Source organism: Monodelphis domestica, chromosome 6 (assembly GCF_027887165.1).
Source record: "Monodelphis domestica isolate mMonDom1 chromosome 6, mMonDom1.pri, whole genome shotgun sequence".
NCBI lineage: Eukaryota > Metazoa > Chordata > Mammalia > Didelphimorphia > Didelphidae > Monodelphis > Monodelphis domestica.
Genome location: NC_077232.1, coordinates 80,128,043 through 80,146,780, shown reverse-complemented (window position 1 = coordinate 80,146,780; position 18,738 = coordinate 80,128,043). Strand labels below are relative to the sequence as shown.

Below are 18,738 nucleotides of genomic sequence, written 5' to 3'. Positions count from 1 at the left end.
GAACTATATGAACATAATTATAAAATATTTTTCCATAAATATGGTTATATAAAAAATTGGAGAAATATTAATTGCTCATGGATGGGCTGAACTAATATAAATAAAATAACAATCCTACCTAAATTATTTACTTTTTTCAGTGCCATCCCAATTAAATTACCAAAAAAAATTTTGATTGAGCTAGAAAAAATAAGAACAAAATTCATTTTGAAGAACAGATCAAGAATAGCAAAAGAATTAATGAAAAATATTGATAAAGGAAGTCTAATGTACCAGATTTTAAACTTTTATAAAACAGAAATTATCAAAGTTATCTGCTACTGGCTAAGAAATAGAAAGGTAGGTCAATGAAATAAAACAGACATTTAAAAAACAGTAGCAAAAGTTTATAATCTTGTATTTGAGCAAAATATATTTCTGAGATTAGGGGATGAGGACTGTTAAGGGTAAAATTAGGGTTGTTGACTGAATATATTATATTAGTGGTTGCCAGGGATTTAAATTCAATCCCAATAAAATACTCAAGTCAGTTTGGGATTTTTATGGTGGTTTAATTACAATAGAAGGAAGAAATTAAGAAGAAGGAGAAGAGCATAAGGGTAGGAGAGTTTCTCCAGCCTGGAGTAAGTCAAAGGGAGTTCAGAGGCCTCAGCCAAGGGGCCTTCTCAGAAGATTAAATCTAGCTTGGCTTCCAGCCACAAGATCTCCTCCAAGATGAGGGGCCTCCTAGGAGGATAGTGCTTTTCAGGAAGTCAAGGAAAGGAGGAATCAGCCTTACCACTCACCAAGGTCGCTCACATAAACCATGCTACAGAGCCAAATGCCGCAAGCACGCCAAAACACCACCCAGAGCTCCCAACATCGCTGAGAGTGTGATCACAGGAAGTGACACAAAATATATAGGCAGTTCTTTACATCATTTCCTGTGTCTCACATGTATCAATGGTGGCTGAAGCTTGACTTAGGACAGCCCAGGGGATCAGTCAGTTGTTTCTGATTTGTCACTTGCTAGCACATGTCGGTCATAGGCCATCCTCCCCTACAGTTAATTCTTAAATGGAGTGTGTATACATTCCTGGTTGCTAAAATTCCAAAGACTAAGCAGGATGGAGTAAATCTAAAATTCACAGAACCCACTATTTGGTAAAAATGAATGGGAGGATTGGAAAGGATTTGGCAGAAATTATGTATAGATCAATATCTTACACCATTCACTAAGAGAAGATCAAAATGAATGCATGATCTAGACATAAAAGGAGATATCATAATCAAATTAGAAGAATAAGGAACATATTACCTATAAGATTTATGGATAGGAGAGGAATTCATGAATAAAAAAGAGATGGAGAACATTGAAAGATGTAAAAGGGACAATTTTGATTTCATTTTTAAAAACTTTTTGTACAAATTAAACTAGTATAGCCAGGACTAGAAGGAAAGCAGGAGATTGGAAGAAAGTTTTTATAGAGAATTTCTCAGATTGAGGTCTCATATTCAAAACATATAAAGACCTTGTCAAATTTATGAGAATAAGAGCCATCCCCCAACTGATAAGTGGGCAAGAGATATGAACAGTTTTTGAATGAAGAAATCAAAGCTATAGTCAAGCATATGAAAAAAAAAATGCTCTAAATCACTAGTGATAAGAGAAATGAAAGTCAAAACAATTATGAGATATTCACATCTATCAGATTGACTAAAATGGTAAAAGGGCAAATTCATAAGTATTGGAGGAGATATGGGGAAATGGGGACACTAGTATATTGTTGGTGGAACTGTGAACTGATGCAACCATTTTGGACAGTGATTTGGAATTATGGCCAACGAGTTATAAAATTGTATTTATCCTCAGACCCGCAATGCCATTGCTAGGTCTGTTTCCCAAGTAGATCAGGGAAAAAGGTAAAGGATCTTTTTGTTCCAAAATATTTTTAGCAGCTCTCTTTGTGTTAGCAAAGAACTGGAAATCAAGAGGATGTCTATCAATTGGGGAATGGCTGGACAAATTGTGGCATATGATTGTGATGGAACAATGTGAAGGTTAAAAATCTTAAAAACTTAGAAAGAACTACATAATATAATGAAGAATAAAACAAGTAGAACCAAGAGAAAATTATTTACAGCTACAGAATTAAGATTCAAAGAATAACTTGTGAATTCAGAGAGTGAACTGATAAACAGAAACACAAAAGATAATTTATATACATATCTTTTTGTCAGGTAATACCCTGGTATCACCATAGTATGGTGCAGGGAAGGGAAGGAGGGGTTGATATACCTGGGAATAAATTCTATTAAAAAAATTTTTTTAATGATTCTATAGGGTAAAAACAAAACAAAACAAAAATCTTTCCTTTCCCTCTACCCAAACAGATTATCCTCTCAATGAGAATAGTGTAGCCTATTGAATACACAGTTGTTCTAAGGGCATGTTATTCTTATGGCTGTGATTTCAAAATTATAACTTTTGAAACATCATGATAATTATTTTCAGTAATTTATTGATATGAATGAGTATCTAGTTCTTAGTTTCTCCACATCTCTTTTAGGTGTTGCTGATCAGTTACAAACAAATTATGCAAGTGATTTGCGAAGTATTCTTAAGACCTTATTTGAAGTTATGGCAACTAAGCCAGACACAGAAGATGGGGAAAAATTAAAGAAAGGTAAGTATTGTGACTGAATTTTTTTAATTCATGGTTCCACAGTTCCTATAATAAGAATTTGATTCATACAGAAAATTACATTTCATAATCCCTATTAAAACTGCCCTTAGATTACAATGCTTTGATGTATAAGAAAAGTGTTTCCTCCATTAGAATGTGTGTTTCTTGAAAGCAAGGACTGTTTTTAAAATTTTTATTTCTAGCACTTAGTACAGTGAAGAATAAAAAAGTCAGTGCAGAATAAGCCCTTAATAAGTGCTTCATTCGTTCATAATATTTTAGAGGTGAAAACTTTTCATTTATATTTTTGAATTTATATATGTCTTCAAATTTTTCTCAGTTATATTGTTTAAATCCCTATTTGACTATGAGACAGAAACACATTTCCAAGCTTTGTAGTCATAAGAAAACATACACCCACCTAAGAGAGAAAATATAGATCACAAAATATCAGAAAATGATTATTAAAGATTATATCAACTTGTAATCTTGAAAAAAATTGAGAGAAAAAACCAATAGTCCATTTCTCAAAGGAAGGGAACATATATCCACTTTAGACTATGTCATGCTAGTTTCTGAAAACACTAAAATATAGTAGATCCTAATATTGACTATATCTTTCATTTACATAGCATTTTTAGATTTATAAAGCACATTCCACAAAACAACTCTGGAGGCAGTATAAATATAATTATACTCATTTTGCAAATGAGGAAACTGAATCTCAGAAGTTAAGTGATTTGCCTAGAATCATAAAGCGAGTAAACATCATAGTTTGAAGTTGAGATCAGATTTCCTAACTCCAATGTCCAGGGAAACAATAGTATTTATATCACAAACTTTCCAAGTTCAGTGAGAAGCAGGTAAGAAGATACAAGGACAAAATTCACCCCCCAGTCCTCTGACTGCTCCCTCCTCATGGCAATCCTAAAGCAGCATTTTCTTTCAGAAGACCTACCAAAGCTTTTCTTTCATTCTGGTTCTCTCTAGACCATTGGGGGGGGGGGGTGCTCTCAACTGGAGGTATCCCTCTTTAGAGTTCACAGAGTTTTTACTCTGACCCTAGGCTCCACTTGTTTGCTGCAGAGGTTGAATTTCTTATGGACATTTCTTAGTGGATTCAAAATGCTGTGCTTGATTTTTCAGTAAATCAGAATTTAAGAAGTGCCGCTCTGGAGGACTGTGCCCTTTGCCAGGAAACAATCTCCTCGTCCGAACTTGCAGCAAAGGCAAGAGATGGAGATTTTGAAGGTACTTGGAAATTTCTGTGAGGTTCAGTGGGGATGGAGGGGGCACTGGAGGACGCGACAGTAAAGAGGTTCACAAGTACAACTTAGTAGAAGAAGCAATGAGAAAGTCCATGTCATAAATTTCAAAAACAAGAGGTGCTGTTTTGATCTACCTTGTGAAAACAATAGTTTTTAAAGCAAAAGGTGATTCTGGAGAGTGAAGCAGGCTGAGCTGACAATCATCCCACAAGCCAGAGACCTTCCTAAGCATGCCAGGACTGCTCCTTCCTCCTTGTTTTCAGGTAGGCTCTGCTCTCTAACAGCTGGACTGTCCCAGCAGGGTTATGGCCTTCCCTTAAAAGGAACTTATTCCTCCCTCTCTTTGTGGAAACTTGGCTGGATTTCTTTTCCAACTTAGGGCCTCACAAAATATCCTCATCTCTAGAATAAGGAAGAAAGGGAAAGCTCAGGCTTTCCCCCCTCACAGTCTAAAGGTAATGATCAGCTTCCAGTTTTAAACCAGGAATTTATCAATCTGTTTCTTGCTTAGACATGCAAAGTACAATAACTAATTTGTCTACCTCCCTTGCCCAATTGTCTTAAATTAGCTTCAAGCCCCAAAGAACTAATTCTGCTGACCAGATAGTCTCTTGTCTTACAGTCTACAACAAGATATATAGTCTATCTTGTCAGATAGTCTACAACAAAGAATGCTTGATCTCCCTTTCCTCTACACAAGGTCAGGAATGTTGACTAGTATTTTATATTATAATTAAAAACCTGGAAATCACAGTATGTATTTAAAAAGAGAGGGCAATAAGCAGAAGGCACTTAGAGACCCTGGGCTTCCTCTCTGGAGCAGTTGGGAGGTTGAGAGGAGGTGAGGAAAGATGCATGAACCATTTCTCCTCCTTTTCTCCCACGGACCATCGGATCCTTGGTGCTCCCTGGACTGAAGCATACTCTTCCTGGGCTCTGCCTCACTCCTCTTACTGTGGCATGCTTCCTCTGCCAGCCTCACATCTCCCAATCATGATGGTCTCTGCCTCTTTCCTGCTTGCCCAGCTCTCTTGGCTTCTTTCACTTGTATGTTCCCTCTTCGAAAACCTCTTCCTCTGGCTCAGTCTTAGTGGCCAAGTTCCAAAGGGGTAGTCAGCTTTCTAGGTCAGTGTCTGAAACCTCTTTGGAACTTGAAGAATGCTGAAAAGGAACACTGTGCCAGCAGACCTCCCCATCTGACCTTTCTGTATGCTGAATCCTTTTTGATGGCACTTTAGAAGGTGGGTTACTCTCCTTCCCAGGGCTAGAGTATTGTGAGGAGGAAAAAGGAAGGTGATAGAGGGCACATAGCACCTGAAAACCAGGTGGGAAACTGGCCAGATGGGAAATGGCTACTGAGAAATAAGGCCAGCTAGGCCTGCAGCAGTCAGACTCAAGGTGGTTGGGTTGAGTAAAAAGCATAATAAAATTCAACAAACAGAAAGTCCTACATTTGTTCCTCTTAGCCTGACTCCTTAAGAATGGGCTGGCACTGACCACATTGGCATGATGACAGTTGGCATGCCCTAGATAGGGAGGTTTTCATGGCACAGAAATGCCCCTAAGGTTAATGACACACCTGGCAGGAAACAGACCCAGAATTTTTAGTCCAGTCACCTTGGACCATTGGCATCATTATGTACTGAGCTGTACATTGTGAAGCTCCACTCTCAAACTGCAGTTCCTATCCCGACCCCCCAACAAAAATCAGTCCACAGACCACTTCTCCACAGAGACTGAGACTGGTTACTGCTACTTAATCACCAGGGGCATGCAATGATCCCAGGCTCCAGGGCTCCTCCGTGAAGGGCTGGGGAGGAACCTGGCTACCGTCCTCAACACTGAGTCTCCAAAAAGCCAATGCCTGGTTTTAATGCTTCCATGTTGGGTACTACAGAGAGATGTGATACCTCTTGTAAAGAGTGCTGTCGTTCAGTTTCCTCTATTGGCTCTGCTCCATGGACCCGTGTGCCAGGAAAAAAAAACCCACTAATGTGGCATCTGGCATTGTGGAAATGCATACATCTGAGCATCATAAACATATTGAAAACCAGAATAAACTGGTCTTTGTGCCTAGGTTATTTTTAATTTTACAGGGATAGACAATGGTAAAGAAACACAGTTCACTAGAAAGAGCCCTGCTCTTACTTTTGGAATCAGAAAGCCTGGGTTTTATCTTCATTTCTGAAATTCCCAGTGTGAACAGGGCAAATCTGGGCCCATTTCTTCATCTATAAATGAGGACTAGATTCAACACTTTCTAAGATCTCTTGCAGCTCTAATCCTTATGATCCCTTGATCTTTTCTGAAAACTTTTTTTTTTCTTCATCAGTCCATGCTGGTGAAAATTTAAAGAGAAAAACTACATTCTCTGCAGCTTTCCCCCAGTACTGTAAATTGATAGGTCAGAAAGCCACTATTAGCTTTGGGCATTTCACCTGCTCTGTTTGTAAACAGGGATAAGCTTTTAATGGCTGAATACTTTGGGTAATGCACAATTCAAATCTCACTTTAGAAAGACTGATATGGTGAGGGCACTTCCCCACTAAATGCTGGAGAAGAAATGCATGTATACTCCTTATTCTCAATCCTATTAAGTCATGGAATAGTCACAGTTATCTTAAGAAACTGAAAAGATATTACATGGGAAATCATATCTTTATTTTCAGGTGAAGTCTTGGCGGGGAGGGGATACAACAGCAAGTGGGGAGGGAAGCATACAATATACATTTTTTTAATGTGATTTGCAGCAGTCAAGACAAGAGGCCTTTAAAAATGCCCTAAAAGCAAACAAAATTAGATTGTGGTGCTGTGTGCCAGAGATACTGTTTGGTTCCTCAGGCTGTTTTGAATTGTTATTATTTTTTCTTTCCAGTAAACAGAGTAAAAGATTTCCCATGCAATTTTCTCTGAAGAACAGCACTAATCCATTTAAAAGTGTAATTATATAAATATGAAAAAGGTTTATGGAGGGAATAAGATGTCAAGGCAGATAAAGTTGAAAATGACTCAATAATAATTTCCAATTAATTTTTCTATTATGCCAGGATCACTGAAAATGTTACTAAGAGCAATAAAGGAAGCTCACACTCTCAGACATAGAAATAAGACTTGAAGAGGAAATATGCACTAGAAAAGAAAATAGAAAGTACTACAAAGAAATAAAGGAAGCTCACACTCTCAGACATAGAAATAAGACTTGAAGAGGAAATATGTACTAGAAAAGAAAATAGAAAGTACTACAAAGAAAAGAATGCCCATTCTAGTATGACATTTGTCTGCCATTTTTAAAAAAAAAGAACCTGAATGTGCTTAAAAGTAAATAAGGATTTTTAATTCTAAAGAAGCACATTCTAGCACCTTGAAGTATTGTTTACCATTTTGGTTTGGATTTTTAATAAAGAGAGCCATTTGTATTGATAAGTTTTGTGCTTTGGAGACACCAAATATTTGAAATAGCAATGCCTTTTGAGAAGAGAATTAAAATCAAATCTTACTAATGGGCTTGCCTTTTTTCCCTTCTTTCCATATCCAGTATTGTTATTCCACAAGATGAATCCCTCCATCTCCAAGTTAGGAGGGACCTTGGTAGCCATTGAGACAAACCCATTCTTAACTAAGACTCCTTTCTACAAAATACCAAGCCAGTGATCATCCAAGCTTTTCTTAAAGCTCTCCAACAAGGACATATTCCACCAACTGCAGCACAAGCACTAAGAAATTGTTGGGAAGTTTTGGGGGTTTTTTCCCCCTCAAATCAAATCTGAATCTACCTCTTATACATTCCATTCTTTGTCTTGATTCTGTACTTTGGGACTCACCAGAACAAATCTAATCCCTCTAGTATATGGCAGTCTTTCAATGACTTGAATGTGGCCATCATGTTCTCCCAAGTCTTCTCTTCTCCTAGTTGCCCTGAACGCTATTCAGTTATCAACACCCTTCCTAAAAATGTATTGACTAGTACTGAACATTACAGATGTTGTCTAACTAGGGCAGATTGGATGATCATCTCCCTAGTCCTTGACACTGCCTCCTTCACTCTATATCCCATGATCTTGTTCTTTTGGGGACATCTGTATCCCACAGACAACTCATATTGTGCTTGAAGACAACTAAAATCAACTTAGGTCTACCTTAGTCCTCTTACATCTTGTACTTGTGATACTGATTTTTAATTTTTTTTTAAATTTAGAATATTTTACCATGGTTACATGATTCATGATCCCGCCCCTGCTCTTTCCTCCCCCCTCCTAAATCCAACAAGCAGTTCCACTGGGTTATACATGTATCATTGTTCAATACCTATTTCTGTGTTATTCATATCTGTATTATCACAATCCTTTAACATCAAAACCTCAATCAAATAGCTATCATATTATGTGATCGATTACATATTTTTCTAGTGCATTTCTGTTTCCACAGTTCTTTCTCTGGATGTGGATAGTATTCTTTCTCATAAACTCCTCTGGATTGTCCTGGGTCATTGCATTGCTGATAGTAGAGAAATCCATTACATTTGATTGTGCCACAGTGTATCAGTCTCTGTGTACAACGTTCTCCTGGTTCTGCTCCTTTCACTCTGCATCAATTCCTGGAGGTCATTCTAGTTCACATGGAATTCCTCCAGTTCATTATTTCTTTTAGCTCATTAGTATTCCATCACCAACAGATACCACAATTTGTTCAGCCATTTCCCATCAATGGACGATATTGATTTTTTTAACCAAGTGTGAGACTTTATATTTATCTTTCTTTTAATGTCATTTTATCAAGGTTATGAGATCTTATTTGAAACATAACTCTGTCATTGAGGATGTTATCTGCATGTATGATGAGTGTGCCACCCTCTATACCTTTATTTAAGTCAGTGATAAAAATGCTACACAGCCTAGTATCAGGCACAGATCTCTGAAGGCCCCCACTAGAAAGTACTCCACTTCCAAGATGATCAGACAAATTAATGGTTACTCTTCAAATTCATCCATTCATTTGTTCTGAATCTACCAGTATGTACTAGCATCTGGCCTACATTTCTTTTCTCTGAGAGTAACATGAGAGGTTTTGTCAAATGCTTTGCTATAATTTAAGTAAACTATAACATCAGCCATCTCCTGACCTATCAATAATAAAATACCAAAAATGGAAATACAGCTAATCTGAATGACTTTTCTTGCTCTGAAGCCAAACTGGCTCTTTGTGATCACAACTTCCTTTTTGCTTATAATTTCTTGAATAATTCTAAAATTTAGAATAATTTCTAAAATTTCACCAGGAACTGAAGTCAGTCTCACTGGCTGAAGTCAATCTTATAGACTCTACTCTCTTCCCTCTTTTGAAAATCAAGACAAGTTCTTGCCACTTTGATTGCCACTTTGATGTCCCCTGTCCTCTCCTTCTCTGTGTCTGTCTATCTCTGTCTCTTTCTGTTTCTGGCTCTTTGTCTCTGACTGTCTCTCTATCTCTGGATATCTGTCTTTCTCTCGTCTCTTTAAATTATAGCTCTTCTCCTTTTTATGGTCAAACTCCTAGAAAAAGTTATCTATATCTGTTCATCTACTAAATCCAATGGACTTTTATAAAGCGTTATTCTACTTGATATCTACAGCTTTAGACTATTAACTACCTCCTCTTCCAAATAATCTTTTCTCCTTTGACTCAGGTGATCCTGCTCTTTCCTTTTTTTTTCCCCTTATATGTCCAGTTGTACTTTCTCGGTGTTCTCTGCTGGATTATCATCCATTTTCCTCTCCTTGATTATAGGTGTCCCCCAAGTCCTCCTCCTGGACACTTGTCTGTATTCTCCCTTCATTATGTCTCATCAGTTTCCATGGGTTTCAGTTAAGAACTTTGTTCAGATTACTTTTGAGATCTAGCTGTCTAACCCTCATTTCTCTTGTAAGCTCCAGTCTTACATCACAGCTGCCTGCCAATATCTGGTTGAGCCACAGGTACCTGAGTCTCAACGTGGAACTCTTTATATTCCCCCTTAAATCTACCTACCTCTAGACTTCCCTATCTCCATTGGGGCTACCAACATTATTCAAGCCTCTCATGTTCACAGCTTGAGAATTACCCTCCATTCTTTCCTCTTCCTTGCCCCCATATAAAATAATTTACCAAGTCTTTCTAACTCAATCTGCACAGAATCCCTTGCATCTCTCCTCCTCTCCATTCCAATGACCATTACCTTAGTTCAGACCCTAATCTTCTCCCATAGGGGATGTCCAGTTTCTTTTCTCTCTGATACAGGCGATAAACAGAACCCTAATTAATATTCTTAAGGCACAGGTCTAAGTAATCAGGCCATATCCTTGCTCAAAATTCTTTGGTGCCTCCCTGTTGCTTCTGATATAAAATACATTTAAACCCCCCCCCAACACACACACACAGATCTGCTCCTGTCTCCCTTTCCAGACTTATTTCATTTTGTTTGCCTTCCTTTACATTCCAGCCAATATACTGGCTGTTCTGCTAACTCATAAATCCATACCATTCCCCCTGTCTTTGCACATGCCTGAAATGTGCTGCTGCTTTACCTATCTCTTAAAATCCTTAGAGCTCAGCTTAGGTGTCATCCCCTTTAGAAAGCCTAGAAATCCCTAGTTTTAAGTTCTCTCCCTCATTCAATGGTCTTGTGCTTATTTACTGACTGTATAGATTGTATCCTTCCAGCATTAGAATGTCAGTTTAGGGGAAGTCAGGGACTACTTTGTTTTTATCTTTGTATTCTCAGAATTTAGCACAATGTTTTGTATATAATGGGTATATTATAAATGTTAGGTGAGTGAAACTAAGTTAACCAACTATCCAGATATGCAAATGGAAATTGTGATGGACTGGGAAATATTTGTTGCCTCAAAGAACTGAAGTTTATTGCCCTATGAAGTGCATCCTTCCAATCTTGCCTTATTTGACTCTAAGTAAAAATATCAGTGCCTTTGCTGTCATCTCATAGCATCCTCTATGAAGAGATTGAACATGGATCTTCCCCACTCCCCTGTCATCCTCATACAAACACTCCTATTATTTCCTATGGTCCTTGAACTCATCCTAATCAAAATTAGAAAACTTTTAGAGCCTGTTAAGAAGTATTTTCTGACTGACCAGAGGGGGTCGCTGTGGCATCATCTAGAGCTTTACAAGAACTATTCTACAGGACTCTTAATTCTCCATGTCATGGAACCGGAATTGAGAGCCAAGATTATACTTTGGCAATGCTGAGGACCTCACCATCTGCCCCTCCACAGGCCAGCCAGGCGAAATCAATTTTAATTTGTTCCTTCCTGGAAGTTCAGTTAAATGCATTTAGTCCACCCTTTTCTTCCACCACCTTTGAAACAAAACCTACTAGACTTGTTCATTATCTAAATTTTAAAAAAAAATCCTGCTTTTTAAAATTTTTTTGAGAGATAAACATTTGTGTGGTTTCTTTTTCTTTCCCCATTTTGTCCTGTTTGCTTGTGAGTTTTAATAAATTGGAATTTCTTCAAGATTATTTAAAAATCATCCTCCATATGTTATCACCATATTACCAATAGGTAGATAAAGACTCAGTTATTGTCCAATGTGGTTTACTTATGGTAAATAAAATATAGTTTTCTTTAAAAAATTAACTCCTTTCAATATTTACCTCTTTATAAAAACAATTTTCCACTCTCACATTGATTCTTTTACCTAAACTATTTTACTTTTCTGTTGATATTTTTGTCTTTGCTATGGATTTTTCTCATTAATTTAATGGTGTTTAAATTCTTGTTTTTAATTAAATGACTTTTTCTACCTTTCATGTTTAAATAATAATTTTCTCTTAGCCTATCAGGCTGGATGTTCCTCTCTTCTCTATATTTGCTTTCCTGAGCTCTCAAATGGCCAAGACTTATCCCTTGCAGAGTCATTTGGCATAAAGATCAAAATTCTCCCTTTTCCTCATATACACTTTACCCTGCTTGGTTGATCTCAAAAATATTTATAGAGAGGGCTTCTGAGATTGGGGGTTTGTATGTTTCCATTTTCTACAATACACAAAGCTAATGGAGCTCAGTGGCTCAGGAGCAAAGTCATAAAACCAAATGGAGTCCGTGCTCTCTGGACATAGCTTTCAACTCTGTGTTAGGGTGATACTTGCAAGCTAGTTCACAAAGCTGGCTACATTTCACATCATCTTTTGTTTTATTCTCTCACAAAGAACTTCCACATAGTGAAGATTTTTGAAAATTTGTTGCAGAGTGACTGGGAGCCCATCTCAGCATTGTTAGATTTAGAAGACATAGCTTCCCAGAAAGATCTGGGATGGGGTGATCAAGAAGCAGAAAAGGTTCAAGGGAATATAGAATATTATTAGGCTAATTGTTTTAGAGTAATCTTAAAACCCCAGAACTGCTGTTGTAGCCCTCACAAAAGAGAAAGATGGGACTGCAATTTGAAAAATTCATCCAACATTTTCAATACCTACTGTGAGTAACAGAATATGGTAGGGTAGAAAAGGTACTTGTGCTGGTTTCAGAGAATCAGTGTTCATATTCTCCCTCAAAACTATCTGTGTGGCCCTGGGTAAATTTCTTAACTTCTCTGGGGTACAGTGTCTTCATGTGCACTGTGAAAGAATTGAACAACATGGTCTTTTAGGTGCCTTCCAACTTCAAGCACCATGATAGTCATTAGTGAAGAGAGACCACTGCCCTCATGGAGCATAGAAACCAGTAAGGAACACCACGTATGCAAACTAAAATCACTGTAATACAAAAGAAAAGAAAATAAGGGCACAAGAAAAGTACACAGTATTATATGAGGGCTTATGAAGGCAGAGTCTTTTTCAAGGCATTAGGCAAAGAAATGTGACATATGAACTGGGTGGTAAAGGATAGGGCAGAATGACAGCAGGTAAAGATTTGGGGAAAGAGCCCAGGGCCCTGAGCAAGAGGGAACTGCAGTTATAGAGTGGCAAATTGTGGAGAGTTACAAAGTCAGGCTAAAAAGTTGGGATATTTTTTCAGGGAAATAAGCAGGGAGTCACTGAAATGTTTTGAACAAAGGAATAAAATAATCTTTTACACACACATATAGTCCTTTAAGGTATTTCTTGTTCACGTGGTGATAATCAGATTAATTGCTTATTAACTATGAGAAGTGAGAAATAGGGAAGAGTCAAAGATAACAGAAATTTGAAATGTGAGAGAAAAGTGAATAGTGGTGCAACTAGAAAAAAATGGCAAAACCATGAGAGAAAGATTTGGAAGAAATGATAAATAGCTTGGTTTGGGACATGAGGATTTTGGAGAATCCTTAGGAAATTCAGATAGAAATTTGACTTAAGGCTTTTGAATATGTAAGCGTAGATCCTGGTAGAAACGTCAGGACCGAAAAATAAAGACCTGTTGAGTAAAAAGAGAAGAAGTGGAAATAAGGAAATATGGAAATCTTGGGGTCACTGATGACCTTTGAGAAAGCAGTTTCAATAGATTAATGTGGAGAGATTCCAAATTTCAAAGCCCTGAAGCTGTATAGAGTGAGGAAATAGAGGCAATGGTGGATTGTTCTTTCAAAGATAGTAAAAAAAAAAACGTGAAGAAAGATAAAAAGATATGTTGAAGTAGAATCAATAAAAAGCCTGTTATGATCAAGATCTGAGCATATTTGTAAGCTAGTGGGAAGTGCTAGGAAATGAGGAAGAACTAGATACAATGTAATACAATATAATACAAGGTAAAATCATACAGTTTAATACAAAACATCAAACATTTATTAAGCTCCTATTGGATAAAGACCATCCAGGAGATAACAGTATAGTTAAGTCAGTCCCTGCCCTCAAGACGCCTACAGGTTAATTAGAGGATCCAACACAAATGGGAATAATTTTCGTTGCCTGAAAAATGCATTTTAGAAAATTTAAAGAGCTCTATGTGAGATCTGATAGGGGAAGTTATCATCTGGGGGAGCAGGAAAGGATTCCTATTAGAAACTGCATTTGAGATGGATTTCAAATGCTATACAGGTGACATTTAATTGGAACAGTGAATCTAGAGTCAGGAAGACTTGAGTTCAAATTTGTCTCACATACTTAATAGCTGTGTCACCTCAGGCAGATCACTTAGCCTTGTTCTGCCTTAGTTTCCTCATCCACAAAATGGAGATAATCCTATCACCAAACTCTGGCTGACTCCTAATAATATGACATACCTGGCCTCCTTTTGTGCTAGATGCCCTTTTACTTGTTCCCCCAGCTCTCTGGCTGAAATAAGGGAGTTGCCATTTCCAGGTTCTCTCTAGCATCATCACTAAATAACCTCTACCTTTGAGGTTTATTCAATCCGCATTTATCACCCAATCAGAATTCTGGTAGCAGTTGTCTACAAACCTCTAGGATATTCCCCTTTCTTCCATGAATTCAATGCCTTATTCGCAGTATTTCTTTGCCTTCTCCGTTCCTGCCCTTGTATTAAGGGATTTCAAAATACTTCTCTCTAAATTTATAGTTCATCAACTTACTCATTTCCTTTGACTCTTCACCCCACTTCAGCCATACTTAGAGATGGATCATGAAGTGATCTTGCCATCACCCACAAATGTACCACTTCCATGTTCATGGGCTCTTTTATTTGAGTGCCATCTATTATTATTCTACCTATGTAATTTGAATTGGTTACCCTAAAAACTACTATCCCCAGCACAACTACGATTCCCAGCACCCTACTCTCTTCCTGTCATTACATGCTGATATAGACAGGAGATAAATTCAGTGGAGTTCCATCTCTCCGCTTCTCTTTCCTTCCTGTGGTGGGTTTGGTGGAGTGGGCAGTTTGAGCAGGTAGAAAAACTTGGTCACATGGTTCTATTTTGTCAGATAATAAACTTTATAAAAATAATACTTGAAGTTTTGGATATTAATTTAAATCTTACATACCTCTCCTACTCCTTTGCAACCACAAACCAATACTTCCACCCTTCAGTTCTTTCCCAGACCATTACCCCCATGGAATTGCTATATTTTTCTTCCTTCCCTATCTTGAACATTTGGTGAATGAGTTCAACTCCACGCTGACCTCTTCTCTTGAATCTCTTACAGTATTATTGATCTTGTCCTGCTAAGCCTGACTTGGATCATTCCCACTCTCCACTGTCTTCATGCCTTTACATATGCTGCTGAACAAAGCTGAAGAACATCTCAAAATTATGACTCCTGAGTCCACTACAAATTTATGTTACATAGTCTTAACTGACAACTCACTGCTGTAAGGCAATCCTTTTTAACCTCCCTATTTAACTCACTATCTTAGTCATCACAGTGACTCTTCCAGATCTTTCCATTCCTCTTCAAGTAACCCACAGCTCCTCTAAACTATGACCTTACATTTTATTTTACTAAAAAAAAAATGAAGCCATTTACTCCCTTTTCTCCCTTCTTTCTCATCTCTCAACACCCAGATACCTTCTTCTATTATCTCCTCCTTAACTCCTATTTCACATGATGAGGTAACCCTTCTCTATGAGAACTTAACTAAGGCAAACTCCTCTTCAATATACAAGTGATCTCATTCTATCCCATCTTCGCCAGCAGCAGATTGTCTGCTACAGTTGCCATCTACAGTGGGCTCCTCTACTTCCTTTTCTTCCACTCTCTTCTTACCTCTACAAAGCCTGACTTCTGATCTTATTATTCAAGTGAAACTGTTCTCTCCAAAATTATTAATAATTTCTGAATTGCCAATCTAATTACTTTTTCTCAATCCTTATCCTTCTTGACCTCTTTACAGTTTTGAACCCTCTCTTCTCCTTGATACTCTTTTCTTTCTAGGTTTTGGTGACATTACTTTTTCCTGATACTCATCCTATCTAATAGACTATTCCTTTTTAAATTTACTTACCCAGCCCTAACCTCTGTGCTAAGCTCCAGTCTTGTATATCCAATTGCTTACTAAACATCACAGGCTGGATGTCCCATTTTAAATTCTTTATGTCCAAAAATGAGCTCATTATTTTCACCCTTAAATTCTCCCCTATTTCTAACCTCTCTATAATTGTTGAGAGTATCACCATCATCTCACTCACCTAGTCTCATAACCTAGGTATCATCTTTGATTCTTCATTCTCTCTCTCTCCTTATTTCCAATCTGTCGCCAAAGAAGGCCTATATATTTTACCTTTGTCAATAGATGCAGAAAAAGTCTTTGACAAAATAGAATTTTAATTCCAATTAAGAACACTATAAAGCATAGGTATAAATGGATTTTTTCTTAATATGATATAAAGCATTACCTAAAACTATCAGTAAGTATTATTGGTAATAGGGAGAAGCTAGAAGCCTTCCCAGTAAGTTCAGGTGTGAGACAAAGATGTTCATTGTCAACAATATTATTTAACATAGTTTTAGAAATGCTAGCAATAGCAATAAGAGAAGAAAAAGAAATTGAAGGAATCAGAATGGACATAATACAACTGTCTCTGTTTCAGATGGCATGATGGTATATGTGAAAAATCCCAGAGATTCAACTAAAAATTTAGATAAAACTATCATTAATTTTAGCAAAGTAGCAAAATATAAAATAAACCATCAGTATTTTTGTATATTACTATCAAAGTCCTGTAAGGAGATTTAAGAGAACAACAGATAGAATAAAATACTTTGGTGTATACCTGCCGAAACAAAACCAGGAACTACTTGGACATAATTATAAATCACTTTTTACACAAATAATTAGATCTAAGTAATTGGAGAAATATTTGTTGTTCATATATGGGCAGAGCCAATATAATTAAAATGACTGTCTTACCTAAATGAATTTATTTATTCAATATCATCCCAATTAGATTACAAAAAAAAATTTTATCTTTAAAAAATAAGAACAAAATTCATTTTGAAGAACAAAAGATCAAGAATATCAAAAGAATTAATTTTTAAAAAGATGTAAAGAGGTCTAGCAGTACCAGACTTTTTTGTTTTTAATTAAAGTTTATTTAATTAATTTAGAATATTTTTCCATGATTACATGATTCATGTTCTTTCCCTCCCCTCCTCCAACTCCCCTCCTGTAACCAATGCACAATTCCCCTGGGTTTTACATGTATCATTTATCAAGACCTATTTCCATATTATTAATATTTGCAATAGAGTGATTATTTAGAGTCTACATCCCCAATCATATCCCCATTGAACCGTGTGATCAAGCAGTTATTTTTCTTCTGTGTTTCTACTCCCACAGTTCTTCCTCTGAATATGGATAGTGTTCTTTCTCCTAAGACCCTAAGAATGTCCTGGGTCATTGCATTGCTGCTAGTAGAGGAGTCTGTTACATTTGATTGTACCACAGTGTATCAGTCTCTGTGTACAATGTTCTCCTGGTTCTGCTCCTTTCACTCTGCATCAATTCCTGGAGGTCATTCCAGTTCACATGAATTCCTCCAGTTCATTTTTCCTTTGGGCACAACAATATTCCATCACCAACAGATACCACAATTTGTTTAGCCATTCCCCAATCTATAAACACCCCCTCATTTTTTGCTACCATGAAGAGCTATAAATATTTTTGTACACATATTTTTCCCTATTATCTCTTTGGAGTACAAACCCAGCAGTGGTATGGCTGGATCAAAGGGAAGGCAGTCTTTTAAAGCCCTTTGGGCAGAGTACCAAATTGCCTTTCAGATGTTTGGATCAATTCTAACTCCACCAGCAATGCATTAGTGGCCAAATTTTGCCTCATCTCCTCCAACATTCATTACTTTCCTTTGCTGTCATATTAGCCAATCTACTAGTACCAGATTTTAAATTGTATTATAAAGTAGTAATTATCAAAACTATCAGCTACTGACTAAAAAATAGAAAGGTTGATCCGTGGAACAGGACAGCTATACAACAAACAGTAGTAAAAGATTATAGTAACCTTGTATTTGACAAAAGCATAGATCCAGGTTTGGGAGATAAGAAAATCATTATTTAGTAAAGTTATTGGGTCAACTAGAAAGTAGTTTGGCAGTAACTAAGTTTAGACCAGTATCTTACACCATTCACTAAGATAAGATCAAAATGGATACATAATCTAGACATAAAAAGAAATATAAATAAATTAGAAGAACAGGTCAAGATAGATTAAGAACAGGGCTCAGTAGATTGAGAGTCAGGCCTAGATACAGAAGGTCCTGGGTTCAGATCTGGCCTAAGATATTTCCTAGTTGTGTGTGACCTTTGGAAAGCCACTTAAACCCCATTGCCTAGCCCTGACTGCTCTTCTTCCTTGCAACCAATACATTAGTATTAATTGTAAGATGGAAGGTTAGGGTTTTTAAGAAAGAAATAAATTGTGAATGTTACCTCCTGAAGGTGAACTGAAAGGTGGAAACATAAAAGATAGCATTTATTGGTATCCCAGATGATACCTTCTGTGATACACATTGAGTGGGAATAATTGGGGACCTGGGACACTTGTAGATAATTCTATTATTAAAAAAAGAATAAGAAAAAATATTTTACTTTTGTAGCATCTCTTGCTTCGTGCTCCCTTCTCTCCTCTGATACCCTGACTACCTTCTTACAAGTTCTCATCACCTCATGCTCAGACTACTGCAATAATCTGCTGGTTGACCTGCCTGCCACTAGTCTCTCCCCACGCCATTTCTTCTCATTCAGCTTTCAAGGTGTTCTTCCTAAATAGATCAGACCATGTAATACCACCCCCATGCAAATTACAAAGCCTCCTCCCTATTACCTCCAGGATCAAATATAAAATCGTCTGTTTGGCATTCAGATCCTTTCATAACCTACCCCCAGTCCCATCTTTCTAGTCTTCTTACGTCATACTCCTCCCTCA

The 18,738-nt window shown here is 37.1% G+C and overlaps 1 protein-coding gene across 4 annotated transcripts in view; it reads left to right on the top strand.

Annotated features, from left to right (window-relative positions):
- ZFYVE28 (zinc finger FYVE-type containing 28) overlaps positions 1 to 18,738 on the top strand; it is a 267,258-nt gene that overhangs the window by 242,515 nt on the left and 6,005 nt on the right. For all 4 annotated transcript variants that reach the window (XM_007496838.3, XM_007496839.3, XM_056803657.1 and 1 more), the window contains 2 exons: positions 2,550 to 2,666; positions 3,813 to 3,917. In XM_007496838.3, coding sequence (XP_007496900.1) covers positions 2,550 to 2,666; positions 3,813 to 3,917 — 222 coding nt within the window. The remainder of the gene's footprint in view (positions 1 to 2,549; positions 2,667 to 3,812; positions 3,918 to 18,738) is intronic.